General features: G+C 35.3%; 1 protein-coding gene across 1 annotated transcript in view; it reads right to left on the minus strand.

The window, feature by feature from the left end:
* Window positions 1–1325: 1325 nt before the first annotated feature.
* The window catches only part of LOC129261076 (N-alpha-acetyltransferase 15, NatA auxiliary subunit-like), a 36975-nt gene continuing 17767 nt past the window's right edge, over window positions 1326–20533 (minus strand). The window contains exons 7-19 of the mRNA XM_054899110.2: window positions 20221–20368; window positions 18965–19180; window positions 17839–18018; window positions 17225–17400; window positions 16146–16298; window positions 14123–14251; window positions 12553–12702; window positions 11851–12099; window positions 11128–11236; window positions 10176–10274; window positions 9526–9672; window positions 5920–6017; window positions 1326–5165 (exon numbers count right to left, since the gene is read on the minus strand). Coding sequence (XP_054755085.1) covers window positions 4902–5165; window positions 5920–6017; window positions 9526–9672; window positions 10176–10274; window positions 11128–11236; window positions 11851–12099; window positions 12553–12702; window positions 14123–14251; window positions 16146–16298; window positions 17225–17400; window positions 17839–18018; window positions 18965–19180; window positions 20221–20368 — 2118 coding nt within the window. The 3' untranslated portion in view covers window positions 1326–4901. The remainder of the gene's footprint in view (window positions 5166–5919; window positions 6018–9525; window positions 9673–10175; window positions 10275–11127; window positions 11237–11850; window positions 12100–12552; window positions 12703–14122; window positions 14252–16145; window positions 16299–17224; window positions 17401–17838; window positions 18019–18964; window positions 19181–20220; window positions 20369–20533) is intronic.

Here is a 20533-nt window from a genome sequence, read left to right on the forward strand (position 1 = left end):
TCAGTTTTATTCATTTTTATGAATTGTGTTTATGAATTGTGTTTCAATTTAAAGAAAAGAATGATATCCATGGTACAGTATAATTTTGTTTTACCATGCATGCATGCTCTCCAGAGTGTTTCACGCATGGGCTATTGGGATGATAAAAGTATGTTTTATCCGACAGTTAATCATACGTGTAGCAACTGTCAGACAGGGTACTTCTCAGCAATTCCAAATCAAGGAAATTTGGCTAATGCTGCGACTTGTCAGACAATAAGTGTTGATGAAATGCTCTCATTTGGTACAATCCTTTTTTTTTAATTTCATCTTAATCTTTGTGTCTGCCTTCAGATATCGTTTCTTACTTTGCTTTTCTGTAAAGTTTTTTTCCTTTCCCTTATATCATTTTTATACTGATTTGAATGCAAATCATGTTGTTTTGTGCTATAATGTGTCTATCCCTGAAGAAGAGGGAGGTCCCTAAAAAGGGCCAGAAAATTATGTTAAACCGGCAAATATGTACCAAATCATTGACAAATATGTATTAAAGATACAATTATGTGGTTAAACAAGTTTAAGGTAGAAATATTTGTTGTGGTGTGTTCAATAACATTTTTATGCCCCTCCGGGGGCATCAAGCGTTGATTACTTGGGAAATATTCAACAGATTTTTTTAAAAATTTGTGTGTAGGTAGATGACACCAAAATACAGGCTAAGCTCGAATTTTGAGTCCGCAGGTCAAAGGTCTCAGCTCAATTAATATGCGAGTTGGTTTCCGCATAACTTATGAAATATTCAACAGATTTTTAAAATTTTCGGTGTGTAGGTAGACGACACCAAAATACAGGATAAGTTTGAATTCAGAGTCCGCAGGTCAAAGGTCACGGCTCATATATGCGAGTTGGTTCAAAGGTCTAGAGATCGGGTACTCGGTGAACTGCATGTACTTTGGGTTACGAGATGTAGATGTATGCTTACAATGGTTTTTAAAAACCGGATATCAAGAGGAAGATACATGTGTATTAATCCCCTTTTCCCTCTCTTCTATCAGTATTTCTTTGTTGGTACTCCTTACCACATTTTCCCCCTCCTCCACCCCTATTTAGATCTCTATCCACTCTCTCTCTGTACTTGCTTCCATTCCCTTTATTCTATGATATACCCATAAATATTTTCAATAAAATATATCAAAGCACTTCCACCCTTTCCTTCCTCCCAACTCACTCTCTTCCATCTTTCATTCAATCTTGTATGTCATATGTGACAGTCCAGGAAGTATGGCGTTTGAAAAGAAAAACACGACATGGTTGGTGTGAAAACAAATAGTTACCAGGCATCACAATATTTTTTATCAGAAATTGTATTTTCATCATAGCTACATTCTCTCATGTACAATATAATATTGAAGAAAAAAACGAAACACAATTTCATTAAGAATTCCTTGTTATCAAACTGCAAAATTGAATTTTAGTTTTAGATGTAAACAAATCATTCTCCATCTTATAGTCAACACACAAGACAGCCCTGTAAAAGGGGCAAATAGTAGAAATGTAGAAAGAAATCAATCAATTTCTTCCAGTATAAAAAAAGATAATAAAATAAAGTTCAAGAGCCATTCACTTTTTCGTCATTTCCAAATTCCTACCAAAAGCAGGCAATTGAGTGGGTAAAGAGCAATGGAATCTGATATTGTATCAATTCAAAATGACTATTGACCAATCTTTTTCTGCTACAGGTAATTCGGTAACACAATTATCTATAGTAAATCTACATCCAGGAGAAAATTAAATTAGTGCATAAGTTTTCAACAAATGTTTTATATAATCTCTATCAATTCATTTAAGAAGCAGATACCTCCATTGTCAAGCAAAGTGACTGAAAATATCCTGTATACCTACGGCTTCCTCTCTTCAGGGTTTCTAAATTTACTTCGAGGAGGTCTACTCAATATCTGAGATAATATTGCCCTTAAAATTCTGCTTATTGCTTGCCTAGATTACGGTTGATAAATCAAAGATAGTAAGATATTAAATCAGTAATATTGATTATATTTTTCATAGACGGCCTATACAATTTAAATCCTTGACAAGGTAAGAAACAGTTAGGATATTTTGATGTAATGTGGTATTAGAAAACAAATGTGGGCATGGCCTTCTTTTCATCATGCTATAAGATTGAAGATCGATGTGCTTACCAATTGTATTAGCCTATATACTGTAGATTATTCATAGCAATACCATTGAAATTCTAAGGGTTAAATTTGTAGCACTGACTTTCCAAGACAGGACCTGAAGAGCATTTCAAGGACTTGTACAGTATTTTTTATCCGACAGTTACCATAGGAACTGTGCTTGTCACCCAATCAATCTCAAAGAAAGTTGTCAGATCTGAAAGTTGCTGATGAAACTCTCGAGGAAACTATTATTTTTGTGTTAAAAAATTCTTAATTGTACTCGGATTACAAAATTATACTTGTCAGGATTTACGATAATGAAATTAAATGAGAAATAAATAAATTAAAGAAAAACATAAATAACTTGAACATTAAAACTGTTCTATTAAAACTGTATGTCTTTCAGGCAGATTGCAGCCTTGAGTAAATATTTCATAAGATGTCACAGATCAATGAAGAAAACATACAAAAAAGGGTGAGTGTCACATACAGATTGTATATGGAAGTATAGTATTTGCTTTCTTAAATTAAATGTGATACTTTTGGTGTATCAAATAAATACTTTCTGTAGATACAATTTCTCAGAGAAATGGTAATTTTGTGTTGCTTGGTTTAATTTGATGTTCTCATATTTTTGGAATGCCTTCATTATCAAGAGTTCTAATCAAAGATCTCTGTATAATATAGCTGTGGAAATAGTCCCAAAATATGAACTGGGCAATTTCATTAATATCTACATCTATTTTCTATTTATGATTTTGTTCATGCTATCAAATGATCTTGAGTCTGTTGCTTTAAAGTTACTATTATGGTAACTTTGCCATCCAATGTTAAACAACCAATCAAAACCAAGGATTTCAGGGAAGTTACCACTGGATGGCCAAGTAACTATAATAGTAACTTTTGTACAACAGGTCCCAGGACTTCAGTAATTCATGAAGTAAGAATGTAGAAAGTTGGGGGTTGGACGTACAAAAGGTTGATAACCCTACAAAATTGCCCAACTACTTGCTGCTATATCTGAGCCTTAACCGTGCCATCAATTCTACCACGTATTTCATTAAGGACAACTTAGATTAGATGTGAGAGTTAATGAAAGGTAAAGAGTGATTTGCAAACTCATAGTTGCTTCAGCTGTCCATTGGAGAGTTGAAAATGGCTACAAAAAGGTAGTTCATTAGTCTCAAATTACATGTAGGTACCTCATTTAATAATATACCAATGATATTTCATTCCACTACAATTGAAAATGTCCTTGTGGAAACAGACTGGCACATTGCAAGGATCGGATTGTTATAAACACTCATATTAACTTGCTATTTTATTAAATATTCTACATTTCAAACTCTTAAATAACACAACTGAATTCTACAAGCCATGGGCAGATTATTCCTACAATACTGGAAAGTAGAATTCATTGTCCCTCTGCAAAGCTAATATTGGCAGGTATTTCCCTAAGAAAAAAAATTACGAATTATCATTTTTTAGAGCCAAAATACATTTCATTAATATAGCTTCAGAACCTAAGTCCACTATGTTTCTTACTAATACTGGGCTTTTCGATCAGTTTTAATGGGTCAATTGCCCAGGCCAATTCAGAACTCGGCCATGAACGGATTCAACACACAATTTAATAAAGCTGTAAGTTACGCTGTACGAATGATTTTACGCACGACTGGTGACCCTTTCTTGTGCTAAATGATACATCCCTATGTTGCTGACTTGGCACCTATTCCAGTCATGCATAACTTTATGAACAGCATTATGAAACACCACAGGATAGCAAGGATAATCATACTTAAATATTTGTGGAGATTATGAATAATAATCATAATATCAGATGACCTTTTTTTTAATGTGATATAAGGAAATTGTTTCCACTAATCGAACTCAATATGTTTTTTTAACTACCTAGTGCCGAGAATCATGCATACTGCTATCTTGAAAACTGGGATAGCTCTTGTGAAAGTGGAATAAGCGTATTAGTTACTGACTTACTGACAAGAGCTAGGAAAAGGGAAGGAAACACAGACTGGATATTTCAAAGAAACTGAAAGTTAAAATTATCACATTGTACAGTAGAGTCTGCACAAGTAGACCTTCCATTAGTCGAATTATCGCCTTACCCCAAAAATTATTCGAGACCAGAATATGCAAATCATCTGTCGATATTCATCCAAGTAGAACAGATTCCTGTGGTCCCAAAGAGGGTTGACTATAATTGACTGATTCAACTGTATGCGGCTTTTCTCTGAATTGAAATTGGGAATTGTAATTCATATGTCTGTTCAACTATTAACTAGGTCACTGTTTCATAAAGCTGATCATAATGTTGCACATGACAACTGATCATGGCATGAGGACTCCAATTGTTCATAGCTAAATGTTGACGATAATCAAACCATCAACATACAATGTTAGGATATAAGATATCATCTGCCACAATTTAATCAGATTAGAACCGTCCTCTGTTGATTAATGCCAGGAATAAATACTTTCAGGCTCACAGTTGGCACTTCATATACCAGCTTCATGAAACAGCCACCTAGATAAAGACCATTCTCAGTATTGCATGGCATTATCAAGAACCTCACCACTTGGTGCAGCTTGATCTACATGCCTTCAGAGTACACCATCTCTTGAAATACCACTCAAGCAGTGATACACCACCTCGAAAATGTCTTCCCTTCCTAGAAGATAATTTGAATAAATTGACAAGCATGGCATCGAGGATAAGTTAGAACATCAGTTATCCCCTGTTGAGTTGCAGGAGAGCTCTATGTCATTTGACCTTGGGGAAATGTTGTTGGTAGTGGGTGAGCCATCATTGGAATCCATCTTTTCCTCTTCGACCATATTTTCATCATTGTTCTCCATAGTGTGGTTCATCTTTGGTGGTTGGAAAGCGGTTGCATAAGGGAACAGCTCATGGCATCTTGCCTTGTATTCGGAAGCCATTGATTCACACTTGAAGTCTGACTGGAGAAGCTCCAGGACCCGGATGCAATTCTGAAAGAAAGGAAATTCTAGGATGAGGACAACTTTCTATCTCTTTGATGTCAACAGCATTACAACGATGACTTACAATATAATATTTATGGGGGCTTCTTCCATAATTTTACAGTTCCAAAATTATTTTGTAATGGTAACTTTAGTGTCAAACGAAGCTTGATTAATCATTCTCAATAAAAATATGATTTGATGTTACACCAACAGATCATGTTAAGAAATAACTCTGTCTTAATCTTTTACTGGAAACAAATTACAATTTGAAAGCACAAGACTATGTGAAAAGCATTGAAAATTCCTGTAATACACATAATGGGCTCAGTTACTGATTCTATAACACTGAATAAGAACAAAAACATTCCTTTGCAGGATTCAGCAAAATTTAGGCTATTGGAGAGTGAATGATTTTGATATACAAATATAAATTATACAAATGTAAATTACAAAACATCTATGGTCATAAACTGCATACGATTCTATTGGACAGAGAACTCTTGTTGATTAAGCTATAGGTTTCAACTTCTAGATGCAACTCACTTGGCTACAATTAAAAAGAAGCTGTTAATTATGAGGGAGTAACACAAAGGACAGAGGCAAGAAAAAGGCATGATAATAAAGAGTACTTTGTTTTCTAGTTGTTCTGACTCTCCCAAGTCAATCACAGGGATGTGGATGCGAATCATAGCCAAAGCGATGCTCCTTTCTGCAAGAAATTTATCCACAGAGAAGTATGATTATTGTAAGAATTTCTTACCTGAGTATTTCTATTTGAGAGGTTGTCTCCTAGGTTAGTAGCTAACGAGATTGCTTCATCCTTCTTGGTAGGATCGAGGAAGTACATACTTAGAGCACCTGGTGTGGAAAAGAAAGAATTTTAACCTTCATCTCGCACCATATAGCAGATTTACAATCCACAGTGATTAGAAACAGTAGTACATATATAACCAAGCATTGTGCTTTCTTGGTAGAATTAGATACAACACACAAGAGTTTGATAAACTTATCCAATAAAAATTTTTCACTGAATTATCTGAGTTAAAAATGCTTTGTGATTGTTATTCTTCAAATTATAAAGTTGAAAAAAAATACACAAGTCGGCTGGTTTGAATATGTCCACTTGTTTAAGGCCTGGTCCCACTGGCCGACAGACACCATGACAAAACATACTCATAACGGATACAGCAGACAAGAAAAATTTCGGAGTGGCTCTATCCGTTTTCATCTGCTCCAGACAATGGACAAAATGGGTGAACAACGAAATCACAGTGGATGGATGCTATAGAGTGTATGAAACTCGTATGCAAAGAGTACACAACCGATACATAACGTTTTCCAAAGGATGGCAAGATTCTTTTCCGTTTTAGATCCTCTCTCTGCATCCATGAGTGGACCAAGCCTTTAGATTGACATAGTTTTCAATGGCCACAAGTCCAAATTTTTAAATGAAGCATTTCTATTGAAGATAACTTCTCAAATATACACAGTGAAATTGCAATACAACCACACAAAGGTAAAATTGCAATACAACCACAAGAAATAAAAAAATCACCGCCTCTGCACAATCTACAAGTTCAAATTTTGTTTAAATACAGGGCGCGACAAACCCGCTTGACCGGGACAAGTGAAAATGACTTGCGGGCAAGCACTTCTCAAAGTCAATCGCCCGATCGGGCAAGTGGTTGTTTTGGAATATTTAAATATCAGTAGACCCTCTAAATTTCCATATCTTTTGGATAATCAAAACTATCTCTCATATTATGTCAATCCAGTAAAAAAAAACAGTGGAATCTGATGTAAAATCAGCGCCAATTACCAATAATTTATCGCCAGGTACCTAGTTTGAAAAACCGTGCCATCGCATCTTACGTTCTATGTGTGCAATGACTGCGCATGCGCTGCTAACTATCTTGTGCAGTTTGCCAATGCAAAAAAAACAAAAAACCCACCAAAAGTGGCTAAAATTTCACATTTTGCAAAAATCCATGAAATGGCCATCTATTTTCCATATCACCTTGAAATTGTTTTGATTTAGTTGGAAACTACCGAAAAAATGAAGAATATTAAGCTCTTTCTTTACTCTGATTTATGATGATGTTACACTCGGTAAATGTTTTTTATTATTGTGGTCCCACATGTAGACTTTCATGGTGATGCCCAAGTGGAAAACAATCAAAACGATCAACGATCGTTTTCTGTTAATGTTGCAACACCATGAAAAAAAAAAACATGAAAGTCTACATGTGGGACTACAAATTGTAGTCCCACATTTAGATTAAAAAAAATATTGACCGAGTGCAACATCATAAAATGATGAAGAAAAGACAAGAGAGAGGTGAATATTCTTAATTTTCTTGATGGTTTCCAACTAATTTTTAAAAGAATTCAAGGAAATATGGAAAATAAATGACCATTTCATGGATTTAAAGATGCAAAATGTGAAATTTTAGCCACTCCACTTTTGATGATTTTTTTTTTTTTTTAACATCATAAAACAATTTTTTTCAGAGTCAATAAAAAGGCTGAACATTTTTCACTGGCTTTTCTTTATAGTTTCCAACTAAATGAAAACAATTCTAAGGAAATTCTAAGGAAACCATTTCGTGGATTTAAAGATGCAAAATATGAAATTTTAGCAACTTTTGGTGAAGGTTTTTTTAGCCATAAAAGCCCATAAAATAGCGATTTTTTTTTCTTCAAAATAAACGTAAAGACTCAGGCCTACGTTGCTGAAAATATCCTTTTAAATGTGTTCTTTTATACTGTACATGATTCTCAATTGTTATTTTGTATGACCTTTAAAAATAAGAGTAGTGCCATCATAATGAAAAAAATTATAAAACAAATTGAGCAAGCAGTTTTTTCTATCAGGCAAACAAATTTTTTCACCACTTGTCCAACAGGGCAAGTGACTAAAAAATGTTTTGTAGAGGCCTGTTTATATCTTCAAGCTTTCCCAAAACAGAATAGATAATAAGTTAATGTTGTTTGGCTGCATATTCTCTATTAGTATTACGCAACTAATGCGACACCTGTTGAAAGGTATAATATATTCCTTGTTTTCAAAGTCTCAACATAACAAATTCAATACAGGTAACTTTGCCCAGGGCAAACCTTTTAGGGGTAACACAACATTTGCTCTTCCGTTGATTTATCTAAAGACATTAGGTGAGGGTTGTGATGGGTTTTAATTCAGAATCATTAGGATAATGTTAAGGTAAGGTTCCAAGCTCTGGTTTATTTGACAATTGTTGCAGAGGCAATTGTCATGGAACCCGTTCAGGAACACAGAAATCTGTGCAACTAAATATAAATTTGACTTGAAAGAAGTGATATTAAACACATCTTGCACTATCTGTTCTGAATGATTGCTTCGAATTGGGTGAATACCTGGGTTTGGAATATCAACTTATGCACTTTTTCCTGTATATATATTTATTTATTTATTTATTTATTTATTTATTGATATATTCATATTCCACAATCATCAAAGTACATTTATAATAAATCATTTTAACACTGAAAAAAATGCATAACACACAGGATTGAAACGTAGCAATGAAATGAAAAAAGTGGAGGGGCCTACTAAAAAGCAAAGCTTGTAAAATGTAGACCCCCTATCAAAATTTTATACAAGGGTAATATGATATAAGTAGAGTAAAATAATCAGCAAAATTCTATAAAATTATATATAAACACTGTAACACAAATGTATTTACACTATATACAAAATTAAATATTGACTTTAAAATAATCAATACTACCGTGGGTAAGTATGAGGTTCACAAAATATTTGATTGAATCAATAAGAATTCAGAATAAATTTTTTGATGAGTAATTTAAATCGGTTTAGATTAGCTGCCTCTTTTATTACTCTGTCCAGAGAATTCCAGAGTTTTGGTCCTGTGAAAAATACAGTTTTGCTAGAAAATACTGTTCTACTTTTGGGTAAGTGATAGTCATTTGAATGTCTCGTATTATATGAATGTAAAGTATTGTTTTTCATAAATTTCTTTTGTAGGACATTAGGTACACTATTTCTATCTAGCTGATACATGAATTGGAATAGTTGCAAGCGGTACAGGTCATTGACTTTAAGGATACGTTTATGACGAAACAATTCATCTGTATGAGCTCTAAAGGACATATTGCATATTATTCTCAGTACTTTTTTCTGAAGTAGCAAGACTTTATTGAGTCTCGTTTGAGAGGCATTACCCCATGCCAGAATTCCATAATTAAGATATGGTAGAATTAATGCACAATACAACATGGATAGCGCCTGTGCTGTAACACTCAATAATGCAGCTTTGATGGCTATTTTTATCATAAAAATGTCAAAATATCTTTAACAAGTACCTACCTGATATTCTATGTGTTTGGGATGAAAGGTGAGAATCTGTAAAGGACTTGTTGTATTGTACAATGTCTTGACCTTCAAGTAGAAGTTGAACTTCTTGTTGTAGAATGGTTCGCACTGCTTCGTGTTGTTGCTCGAGTCTCTCATTCACTGTCAATATAAAGGAGAAGACAATCACAGATTAAAAGGATAGACTATCTTTGTATACCTGCACCAAAACAGTGATTAGTGTTTATGGTTCGGACACAAGTCACATATGTGGATAAGCGTCCTATTAAAGACCATTTGCAGTTTTTGAAGATGAAAACCATTCAATGGTCTTTCGGGGGGGCTAACAATTTATTAATTGCAAAAGAAATATTTTAAATTCAAAAAATTAATTTTTCGATAAGTGAATAATAAACGAGAGGCGAAAATAGGTAGCATCTATTACAAGGCCAATGTCTAATATCAAGGGAAGAGTCTTCAACTGAATAGAGTGATACATCAACAAGGATTTTTTAATCAATTTCTTTCACATGTGCTTTCTGTCAAGAAAGAGACTCTTTTCCTCGAGTTACATGATACTTCTTCAAATTTCACAAGCAAAATATGTACAGCAGGAGTAGATGCGTGTCGACTTGCTATTAGGGAAGCGGGATAGAAGCACTCACCTTTTTTACAAAACTTCACTATACACTCATGTAACTTGGGATTCAAGCTGTCCACTGCACAAGCTCTCTTGATAGATTGTAGCATCAGAAGCAGTTTGTCTGAGGGTGAGGAAAACAAATCACGGTAATTAAAGATGACCAACTACAATTATCAATCATACAAGTAATAACCAGCACCCTCGTGGATGCCACATTTCATATGCATTACTAAAAAATAAGTGGTTTGATCTTTAAGATTTTTCCTACGATTTATTACAAGACCATTACCATGGCAACAAAGTTTAAAATTGAATATATACTGAAGTAGGCCAGAGTCAAAACAGATTTGTTTTTACTAGAGCCCGCCTTTGAAATTTCAGCAGAGACTAGTGGTCTGGTAAGAGGAATAAGTTGTCGTAATTTCTGAAAAAAGTATAGGCCTACTTATATTCTGCAAAATTTTGATACCTATTTTGACAATTTTTTCTAATATCACTTTGCGCTTTTTTTTTTGTTTTGTAGACTTGTAATTAGATCTTCTTTGTGAAGACGTAACAAATTCTCTCATTTAAAAAGCCCATGGATTTTAAACAGGTTAAGTTCTAGCATTCATATTTGTCAATAACAATGAACAGGATGTGCTTAATTAGTGTGCCTTTTGGGGATAATCTCCTTACTCCTTTTATGAATTCTCTATTGAGTTCTAGTCTTCTCTATATGGTTACCTTTGCCAAATACAGGTAAAGGTGATAGTGTGCTTCAATAAACTTGCCAACTAATCCCTCTTTTCTAAAGGAACATTATATGATAGAGAACAAGGTTCTCTTTGTAAACTGGGGTAGGTTTGTTCACAGGAAATGGTTATACATAATTGGGAAGTTTAGAATCTCCTCCAATACAAATATTTAACTTAATTTTCATGTCACTAAGTTCTTATGTGGGATTTTGTGTGCCCAGTCATGTATAGACTGACCTTTCCTGTAGTAGATCTCAAAAGCCATAAGGTGTGTTTCTATGAGGTTAGCTGCTAAAGTTTGTAATGGCTTCAAGAAATAGATGGCTTGTTCCAGAGGGTCTTCAATCTAGCGTGGGAACAAACAAAATAATAACAAAATGAAGTATTAATTATCAATTAAGTATGCCTTTAAAAAAGAAGGTTTGTTAACAATGCTGTAAATATAAAGCTAAACTAGCTCTTGAATAGTTGGATTCAGTTCATCAAAGTTCCTGATTATTAAGGAAATAAACAAGATGATTTCTTGACTACATGCATCAGAATTGTGCCCACGCCTTAACCTTCTTTTAAAGACTTTCTGTTTGGTATGACACTAGCACTGTCAGGGATTGAACCCTACAACCTCCTGTTCATGAGGGGGGCACTATACCACAGAGCCTCTATGTCAAGTTCTCACTAGCATAAAATAAAAGCTTGAGTATTCAAATGATTCAAAATTACTTTGTGTATTTGGTTTACTTTGACAAAAGAATCAAATTACATGTACAGGCTACGCACCCCTCGCAAATGCCCATTTTGAAATACTTTGGTATAATTCCGTAGGAGATGATATCCAACAAACTCATGATTACGAGACAGCCACCCTTCTCTAAACCACCATGTGCAGTTCTTTTTAGCAAGGAAAGAAAGCTGGAATGTTTTATATACAGAAAGAATGAAAACGAGTAACAAACCACTCACCCGTGCCAGTTTATCTGGTACTAGTTCTTCTTCCTTTGGCCCATCAAGGTCAGGATCATGCTTGTTCTTTCCTTGTTTCTCATGAGCTTTGTTCCTTTCCTCTTCTTCCTTGAGCTGTTGAGCTTTCTTCTGCGCTCTTCTCTGCTTACTCCGAAGCTTCTTCAGCTCCTTAGGGGTGAGATTTGCCGTGTCAATGTCGTCTGATGCATCAGAGTCTGCCAGTGGCTTGTCATGTAACCTGAGATACACCTGCAAATTAAAAACAAAAAGACATTTCCAACGATTTAAAAGCAACATAAAAACGATGAGCTGTAACTTCTAATGAAATTACACTCTTTGGCTGGTGTAGCTGATGGATCAGTGAGAAAAGATATATTCATTTATTGCTGTAATTTTCATCTCCATATTGAGATTATCCACTTACTTCAAACAGCAATGTCACAAACTTTTGTTTCACATACAGTTTGAGCAAAAATTATTAGACCATACAATATGGGAGCTTAGTAATTAAGAAGTCTAATAATTATTTCCCAACTGTATATGGAAAAGCTTTTTTTTAAAGTGGTTGATATATCATGATACATTCAATTAAGTTTCAATGTCAATATACTCTAATTCAATCATAGATTACAGTCCTAATTTCATAACAGAAATGATAAATGAATATTAGAGTGTGAAGTGAAGAAAAGTGAAGTGGCTTACCTCTATTGCTATCTTTGCACATCTGAAGTAGAACCTATGATTTCTCAGAACGTCTTCTAACCTCAACAGGCTGAGGTAGGCTCGTAACGTCATCTTTCTCATACAGTACGAATGAAAGTCAAACTGGTCTTCAATTATTTCGGTAAAATGCTGCAAGATAGAAAATGAAGCATGAGATAAAATCTATCTGATAAAGAATTCAATTTCAAATTTCATGTGACATGAAATTGTAAATATTTCTAGTGAATCTATGCATAAAATTTATCATCACAAAGTATGGACTTTATGGTGAAACAAAACTCATAGGTGTTTTCTTACAGCTCATTCTATAGAAAAATGTTAGTTTTGAATTTTGATAATCCAAAGTCAAACAAGCAGGGGTCAATGGGAAAACAATATTTGGAGCTGAGAAGGCTATCATGGGTAAAAATGATGATGTTGCTGTTGTCGTTTGTTATTATCATGATTATAATGATGATGTCCGAATGGATTTGGTTGTGAATGGTAGTGATTTTTTACTCTTTTTTTTTTCTGCTAAGAAAGCATGAATGGAATGCTTGTAAGCAAGCAACCAGTGGACCGATGGCTTAAGGTCCTCTCCGAGGAACCTGGTAATGACGATTTAAATGCCTTACTAAAAGGCACCAATTGGGAATCAAATCCAGGTCATCAGAATACAAAACCCCTGCTCTACCGACTGAGCTATCAGAACAACCATTGGGAGCTCTGTCCAAGGGCAAAATCCTGAGGCTATATACGATCTAAAAAGCATTCTATCATGGGCATGGAAAGCATTATTCAATACAGGCCCAATCATCATTTGGATCAGGCTCTAAGAAAAAGGATGAGTTTATGCTCGTTTTTGGTGGCATGGGTGAGAGGAGGAAGTGGTGACAAGATAGACAAGATGTGGAAAAAGAGTTTAAATGATATGGACACTTTATGCAGAAAATGCACAAAAAGCTGTTTTCACAAACAAGAGATCCTGATGTGTGAAGGTTTGCATGGTGGTATGAACAATCATGGAAGTGGTTTACGGTACACAATGTGTAAAGTCCTGGAAGGACTACAGACAAACAGTCAACCTGCCAGAAACATCAAGTCTCCTGCTCCTGCTCTACAGCTCCATTCGCCGACTCAAGCCAGCCTCCTCTCTTCTACTCAAACCTCTCTCACCCCTCCAACTTAACCAGCCTATTACTCAGCCTTCTTCTCAAACCTCTCACCCTGCCTACTACTCAGCTTTCCCCTCCTTCTGGTCTACAGTCCTTTTAAGGATTACACTCATTCTGAAAAGAATACTCTACTTCCCAACCTCCACTTTCTTGCCTTTCCATTTCACTTCTATCTCTATCCACTTTTATCTCAGTCCTTCCATGACTTTACACATGGTGTACCATAAACCACTTCTGCAAGTGCATGATCCTGCTTATACCATTTGTAGCACATACATAGTACATGTTGTGAGATCGTCCCCTCCAACCCGAGAACTCTGCTTTTAAACGACATTTGTTCATTCTGCTTTCAAAAAGTATAAAACCAGCAAAAATGAGTCAATAATTTTGCTCACCCTGTCGACTTCATGGCATTTCTTGAGAGCCTCGCCGTACATGCCTTGTCTCTGGTAGCTGAGGGCGCATTCCGTTTGAAACCACATACATTGCATTTCATTCAAGTTTTCAATGGCTGGTACACCCTCCTGCAACATTCAATAAAAGCATATTGAGTTAAAATTAACTTGGCTAAAAGAAGAAAAGATTATTAGAAAGGTTGACCAAAAAAATATATTATTTTAAATTTCTTCCTTGCCAAAGAAAGGATATATTCCGCATAAAACAAAGATCGAGAAGTTATGAAAAGAAATTTCCCACTGGGAAACCAGGGACAGATAAAATAAATTGGATATCTGCAGTAATACAATAAGCCTTCTATCTCACTACCAGCAGCTATAAACATATAAAACATACATGTTTGAATTAAAACCATTTACTGTGACAAATGTGGCATCTCAGTTTCACTATACTGCTATTCAAATAATCTGCGTAGGAAAAGATTAACTCAGGCTCCAAACATGTCAGGTTATAAAGTCAACTTATAACTAAAAACTGTGGAAAGAATGTTTTTCTTTATTGCATACAGACAAAGATTTCTTATTTTATTCCTAACTCTTGTTGTAGAAAATGTGTGCAAGTCACTTTCCTTTCATACCTGGTGGGCGTTTCATAAAGCTGTTTGTAAGATACGAATGACTTTACGCACGACTGGTGATCCTTTCTTGTGCTATGTGATATCCCTATGTAATTGATTTATGACCCAAGAACATGTTCCAGTCGTGAGTAAAGTCATGCATAACTTTAGGAGCAGCTTTCTTGCACACCAAACTTGTATATCATCACAGAAAGACAAAGAGACTCAAGCCCAAGTGAGTTCAACTTTATTCTCTGTCATTGATTCATCAAGCTGTCTGCAATATAACCCTTGCAAGGTTCCTTAACAAACTTCATTGAGTCTTTCTTTCAAGGAGGAATCATGAAATAAAAATATGTTCATCGCTGGAGAATGTGGGGTATTGTGAAAAAACGCATGGTGCTTTCAAAGCTCACCATCATTATTATTATTATTATCTATTCGGCATTTCAAAATACATGGATGATACAATACAAATTACATGAATAGGATATACGTGACATAATACAAAGGACCTGGAATAAAGATAAATGCATAAAGGCATTATGCATTTTTCACAGGTGATTTCTCCTAGGTTTATTGTTTTTTGTCTAGGATTTGTCTGCGAGATTCCCGTCTGAAAGATGCGACTCTAAGCCTTTTGTAAGGTATCTATCATCTCTTTCTTAAGTCACATCATGTAGTAAGGAAGTGTATTTTTTTTAAACCAGGACAGAAGGTGGATGATATAAAACAAGTGTGCGATAGGGATGTTGACAATACAGCAATCATTTCTAGCCATCTTACTTTTAAGAGCTCTTTATTATTATAAATCATTTCTCTGAAGAAATGTTGAAAACCCTGCTTGATTTTTACAATATACAATATTCAAGGAAAAAGTAAGAATCTAATAAGAACTAGTCAGGGATGCCACTAAACTCCTTTTAAAAAAAAATCTGAAAATCATCAACGACCACTTTCCTACGTGAAAAAGGAGTTTTCTATAGCTGAAAATATGAAGAACAGTCTGAATTGAGACTTTCATCTTAAAAGTGGCTCTTATCCCCTTTGATTAGAATGTTTTTCTTTACATAATATCTCATAGATCTTCGATCAACAGCCTTATCGTTTTCAGAAAGTAATCCCCTAATTGTTTGCTGATATCTTTTCCTCAGTTTTTTTGTTTTGTATGTATTTAAATGTTTTTGGGGTTTTTTTTCTTTCATACAAAAAAAGGAATGAATATAAAAGAAACAAAAAAATGATAAAAAAATAATAATACTAAAGAAAAGTGTTATCCTACTTTTCAAACAGTGTGTGGCAAAAATAGTCAATCATGACTTATTGCCAAATAAAAACAAGGAATGGAATGAATGGCTCCCCTATGTGTAAACATTTGCGATGCCCAATGATTTCAATCAACTTACTCGTGTAAATTTGCTACACATGTCCTCTGCTTGCTTGATCATGTTAGCTCTCAGCATATACTTAGCACATTTGTAATTAACATAACGATCGGCCGTGTCCAAGGACTGGGCTTCATCGAGACATTCTACAGCCTTCTTGGCATCCCTTGCATGCTAGAAAAAGAAAAAAACAAAACAAATAAACTGTCAGAGCTGGAATGGTAGTAGACTGAGGAGGGAAACAATGAAAGTGATATGATGAGGGAAGAAGCAGAAGAGAAATAAAGAAAGTTAGTTGTATGGTTATAAAGCAAACACTTTGCCATTTTCTATTTGGCATCAGTTTTTCATTAATATATATTCAAGATTTGTCTGCTTGTAAAAAAATTATGAGTTTGCAATTTGGTTATTCATTTAATAATGCCTTCAATGATCATTACCCTACAAAATCTTACAAGAGGCTGTTAAAGGTAATGTCTAAACTAAATCCACCACTATCACCACTTTCCATATTTTAAAATTCATTGTTACTCATTAGACTTTTACCAAAATTTATTGGAAATCTCTGCTTCTCCCGAACCCATCCTCAACAGGGAGGTTGTGGAAGCATAGACTCCAACATTTGGTGAGTGGTGGCACAATCTTTGTTCCCTTGCTGTAACAGACAGGACCAGAAACAGCCATCTAAAGCCAGGCGCACACTAAACAATCCCTTGCAATCCAATCTCCAAAGATATATTAAGAGCATTTGATATGAAGATTCCAATCTTTAAAATCTCAAGATCACAGTTCTGAATTGTAGTATGAATACTGAAATTAAAATTCCAGACTAATTGGAAACTGCCTGTAGAAATAAAGTTAATTTCAATTCCAATAATGATGTCATCGTCAGTTGCAACTTGAAGACAAAGCAGGATTCTGATGTCAGTATTCCTAGCATTATGCCGAACTTCAAATTAATAAATTTACTTCTTGGAAATGTCTTATTCAATGCAAAGTTCAGTTCGTTCAAAAATTGTACCGTAGTCGGATTGTGTAGTGTGAGGTGGGCATTAGATCCATAGCTATAACCTTGAGAATAATTCTACGGCTCGGCTCACCTTGTAGATTTTAGCTTTGGCAATGAAGAGTTCTATGAGAGTTGGGGTGTGTTCAATGGCCCTGTTAATGAATTCAAAAGCCTTCTCCAAGTTGCCTAAGTGATCATAGTGCTGAGCAAGAAAGTATAACGTCCATAGAAGTACTGTCGGTGGTTCACAATCTCCTTCTGTAGGGTCTGCAGCAGTGAAGTGAAAGCAAACATAAATGAAGATTTTATGGCATTAAAATTCATGATGCTAAACATATTGTTAGTTTTTATTCTTTTACATCATCCATCACCACGATGAAACTCTTCCACATCATCTATACTGTTCGTTCTAAATCTGAAGTCATCACCACTACTACCATTACCAACAATGCCAATGTCATGGTCATTGTTATCACCATCAACTTCACCACTATCATCATCACCATCAAACCTACATCCACAACCATCAGCAAATTAATCAACTCCACTACCTCATTCCCACATTTCATATCATCTTTTTTTTTCATTGTCACCGTCATCATCAAAGTGATGATCAACGTCGTCATCACCTACACCACAACCACCACCATCACCACCTTCTTCAACACCACCTGCATCATCACCATGTTTGTTCATAGCACCGACCTTCTTTACTAAACCTTCCAATGGAGTCTAGGCATTCCCTGTAGCCAAGGACCATCCTTTCTATTGCAGCGACCTTAGCGGGCTCCTTGTAGAGTCCTCGTAGACTGGTGAAGGCAGGAGGAACCCCTTTCCTGAACATCTTCCTCAAGTATTCATCTAGCATCTTGTCAAACTCGTCACCTTTATAATAGAGATTTATAATATCAGACAGAAATAAAAACCCCAAGAAGAAAAGATGAATAAATCAGCAATGTCACCAGCAAGGCGAGTATATCTATGAAAGAATATCTACTGGGTTATAATTACAGCCATCCCCACTCCAATGTAATAAAACGTGATAGCCAAGTGCACTTGCAAAAAAAAAGTAAGACCTTTACAAATTACTCTTAAACATTAACCCTAAATAACTGGGCTATTTCAACACCTAAGAAGACTATGATCTCAGCCGTTGATCGCGCGATCGGGACGGAAATTGGCACGCGCATTACCCATGGCATAATCTACAAAACTAAAAGATCATATTCTGCAAAAAATCTCATTGATTACGCAAATTGATGCGTAAAATCAAGTTTGCTCGAATGAACTTAATGCCATTTAAAAACTAATTTTTGGTTCACAGACTCTTTACAGGAATCTGATCAAATGGCCTTAAAAAAATTCAACATCACATTTATTTTCTTATGTATTTTATTGTTTTCTAATTTCTTTGTTTTACTTTTTTTTATTGTTTTTCCAATGGAAATTGTCAGGGACATTATTTTGCCCATAAACAAGAATGTAAATAATTAAATTTAATCAGTAGAAGGAAAAACAATGATACATTTATGAATTTAAGCTAAAAACGCTATTTGGATTTGTACATGAATTCACGTTTTTGAGCAATTTGGGTCTATATGCACTTACAAAATGTGGCATAATTTCAAAATCGTGTACCCAGGGGTCACGATTTTTGTCTCAAAAGTTGCGCGAGTATATTGTACCTTAATCGGGCTAGGTTTTTTTTCCTACACTATACAAAACTAGGAATAGAAATAGCAGCCCCCCCTCCCAATCTAAAGCCCTGAAATCTTGGTGATTACAAAAAAAAATCAATTCCAAAGGTGAGGGTAGGAAAATGATGCACTACCTGTCACAAACTTGAGAGGCAATCTCTTGGGTGCTGCTGCCCTTGGATATTTGCCCATGTAAGTAGTATAGATGGCTAATCTCTCAGCCTCGGTGGTTGCATTGGTACTTCTCTCAAGGCCTTCATAGTATGCCCAATTCTCAGGATTCCTCTCCAGTAGGTGCTCAAAGATCTGCCTTGCTTCGTCTGCTTTGCCAAGCTTTAACAGCAGATCCGCTACATGAAACATGTAGAAATTGGACAGAATTATCAGTCTAAGTCCTTACATTTAAAGCTAAATGACAGTAGTTGCAGTAAAATACTGATTTCGTGAGAAAGTCTGTAAAACCAAGGTTAAGTATTACTATATCATCGTGGATCTAGATCTGGTACATAAACTTAACTTCGTGAAATCATAATATCTAAGCTAAAAAACGATCACACTGAAGATCGCCAACACAGATAGGCACACGTGGGACAGTGTATTATTATTGCTGGAATAAAGACCCGACTGAAATGACACAATCCGTGCTTATTTTGTTTATTTCTCAGCAATTACACAATTTCTTCTAGAATCCTTTGGCACATATTTTTTATTCATACAAACAGGCACTTTGGTGATCATTATATCAAATTCTGTAAAAAGTCATTTTGAGATCGTCCCCACAACTGGAATTTATCTTTAACACCTATGCTCAAGGTAATTCTTGGCTAGATAGTTGAAATTAAATTATGATCAAGAGTTAATATTTCCAGTCATCATTCTTTTGCATCTTTATCATGACAAAGGAACTACTTTGGAGTTTTGCCCAATACTCCACACTTACCCTACCGAAAACATTTACACAAAGAATACAATAAGCCCAAAAGAATCTACACATACGGTACCCACTTTCAGCGTGTCAGTGTCTTCCATTTTTGTAATTGAAGTAAAATACACACTGAAGTCTTTAAACAGAGAGGCTGGTAGATGATAATTTTGTTATTCAACGACTTTGTCAGCTGGAATAAAATTGAATTCACATTGTGGACCCTGAATTAACATCATCACAGCTTATACAAGCAAATTCGATCTAGAAATGGCTGGGGAAAAATTGCCCCTCTTGGCGACACCCTCATGAATTTGTATCCATTTAACAGCATGCACATAAAGACAATAGGAATTCCATTTGCCTGCATAAATAATGAAGTGATGTGTTGTTTGACCCAACCTAAACCCGGGGAGGGTCTCCCAGGCCCCCGTTGCAAACAAGATAATACAATCTTCAAGTCATTACCTTTGGTTTCTTGCAGACAGACTTGATCACATATCTGTTGTTGGTATTGAATGAGATGATTCAGTGCTTCTTCATGCATACCAGCTTCTCTCATAACTTGATTCATATAGAGAAGAAACTCACTATGTTCATAGTCATATGATTTCACCTGCAGGAGGAGGCAAGATTATGTTGTCAAACCCTAATCAGTTAGTTATGTCAAGTTAGGGTACACGGGGGTCCCATCCCTGTTTCTCAACTCTCATCTTGCAAATTAGGCCAAGCAGTTTTCATGATATTGTTTGCAAAGTTGCGAATTATAGCAAACTTCGTA

This window comes from Lytechinus pictus, chromosome 5 (assembly GCF_037042905.1).
Source record: "Lytechinus pictus isolate F3 Inbred chromosome 5, Lp3.0, whole genome shotgun sequence".
NCBI lineage: Eukaryota > Metazoa > Echinodermata > Echinoidea > Temnopleuroida > Toxopneustidae > Lytechinus > Lytechinus pictus.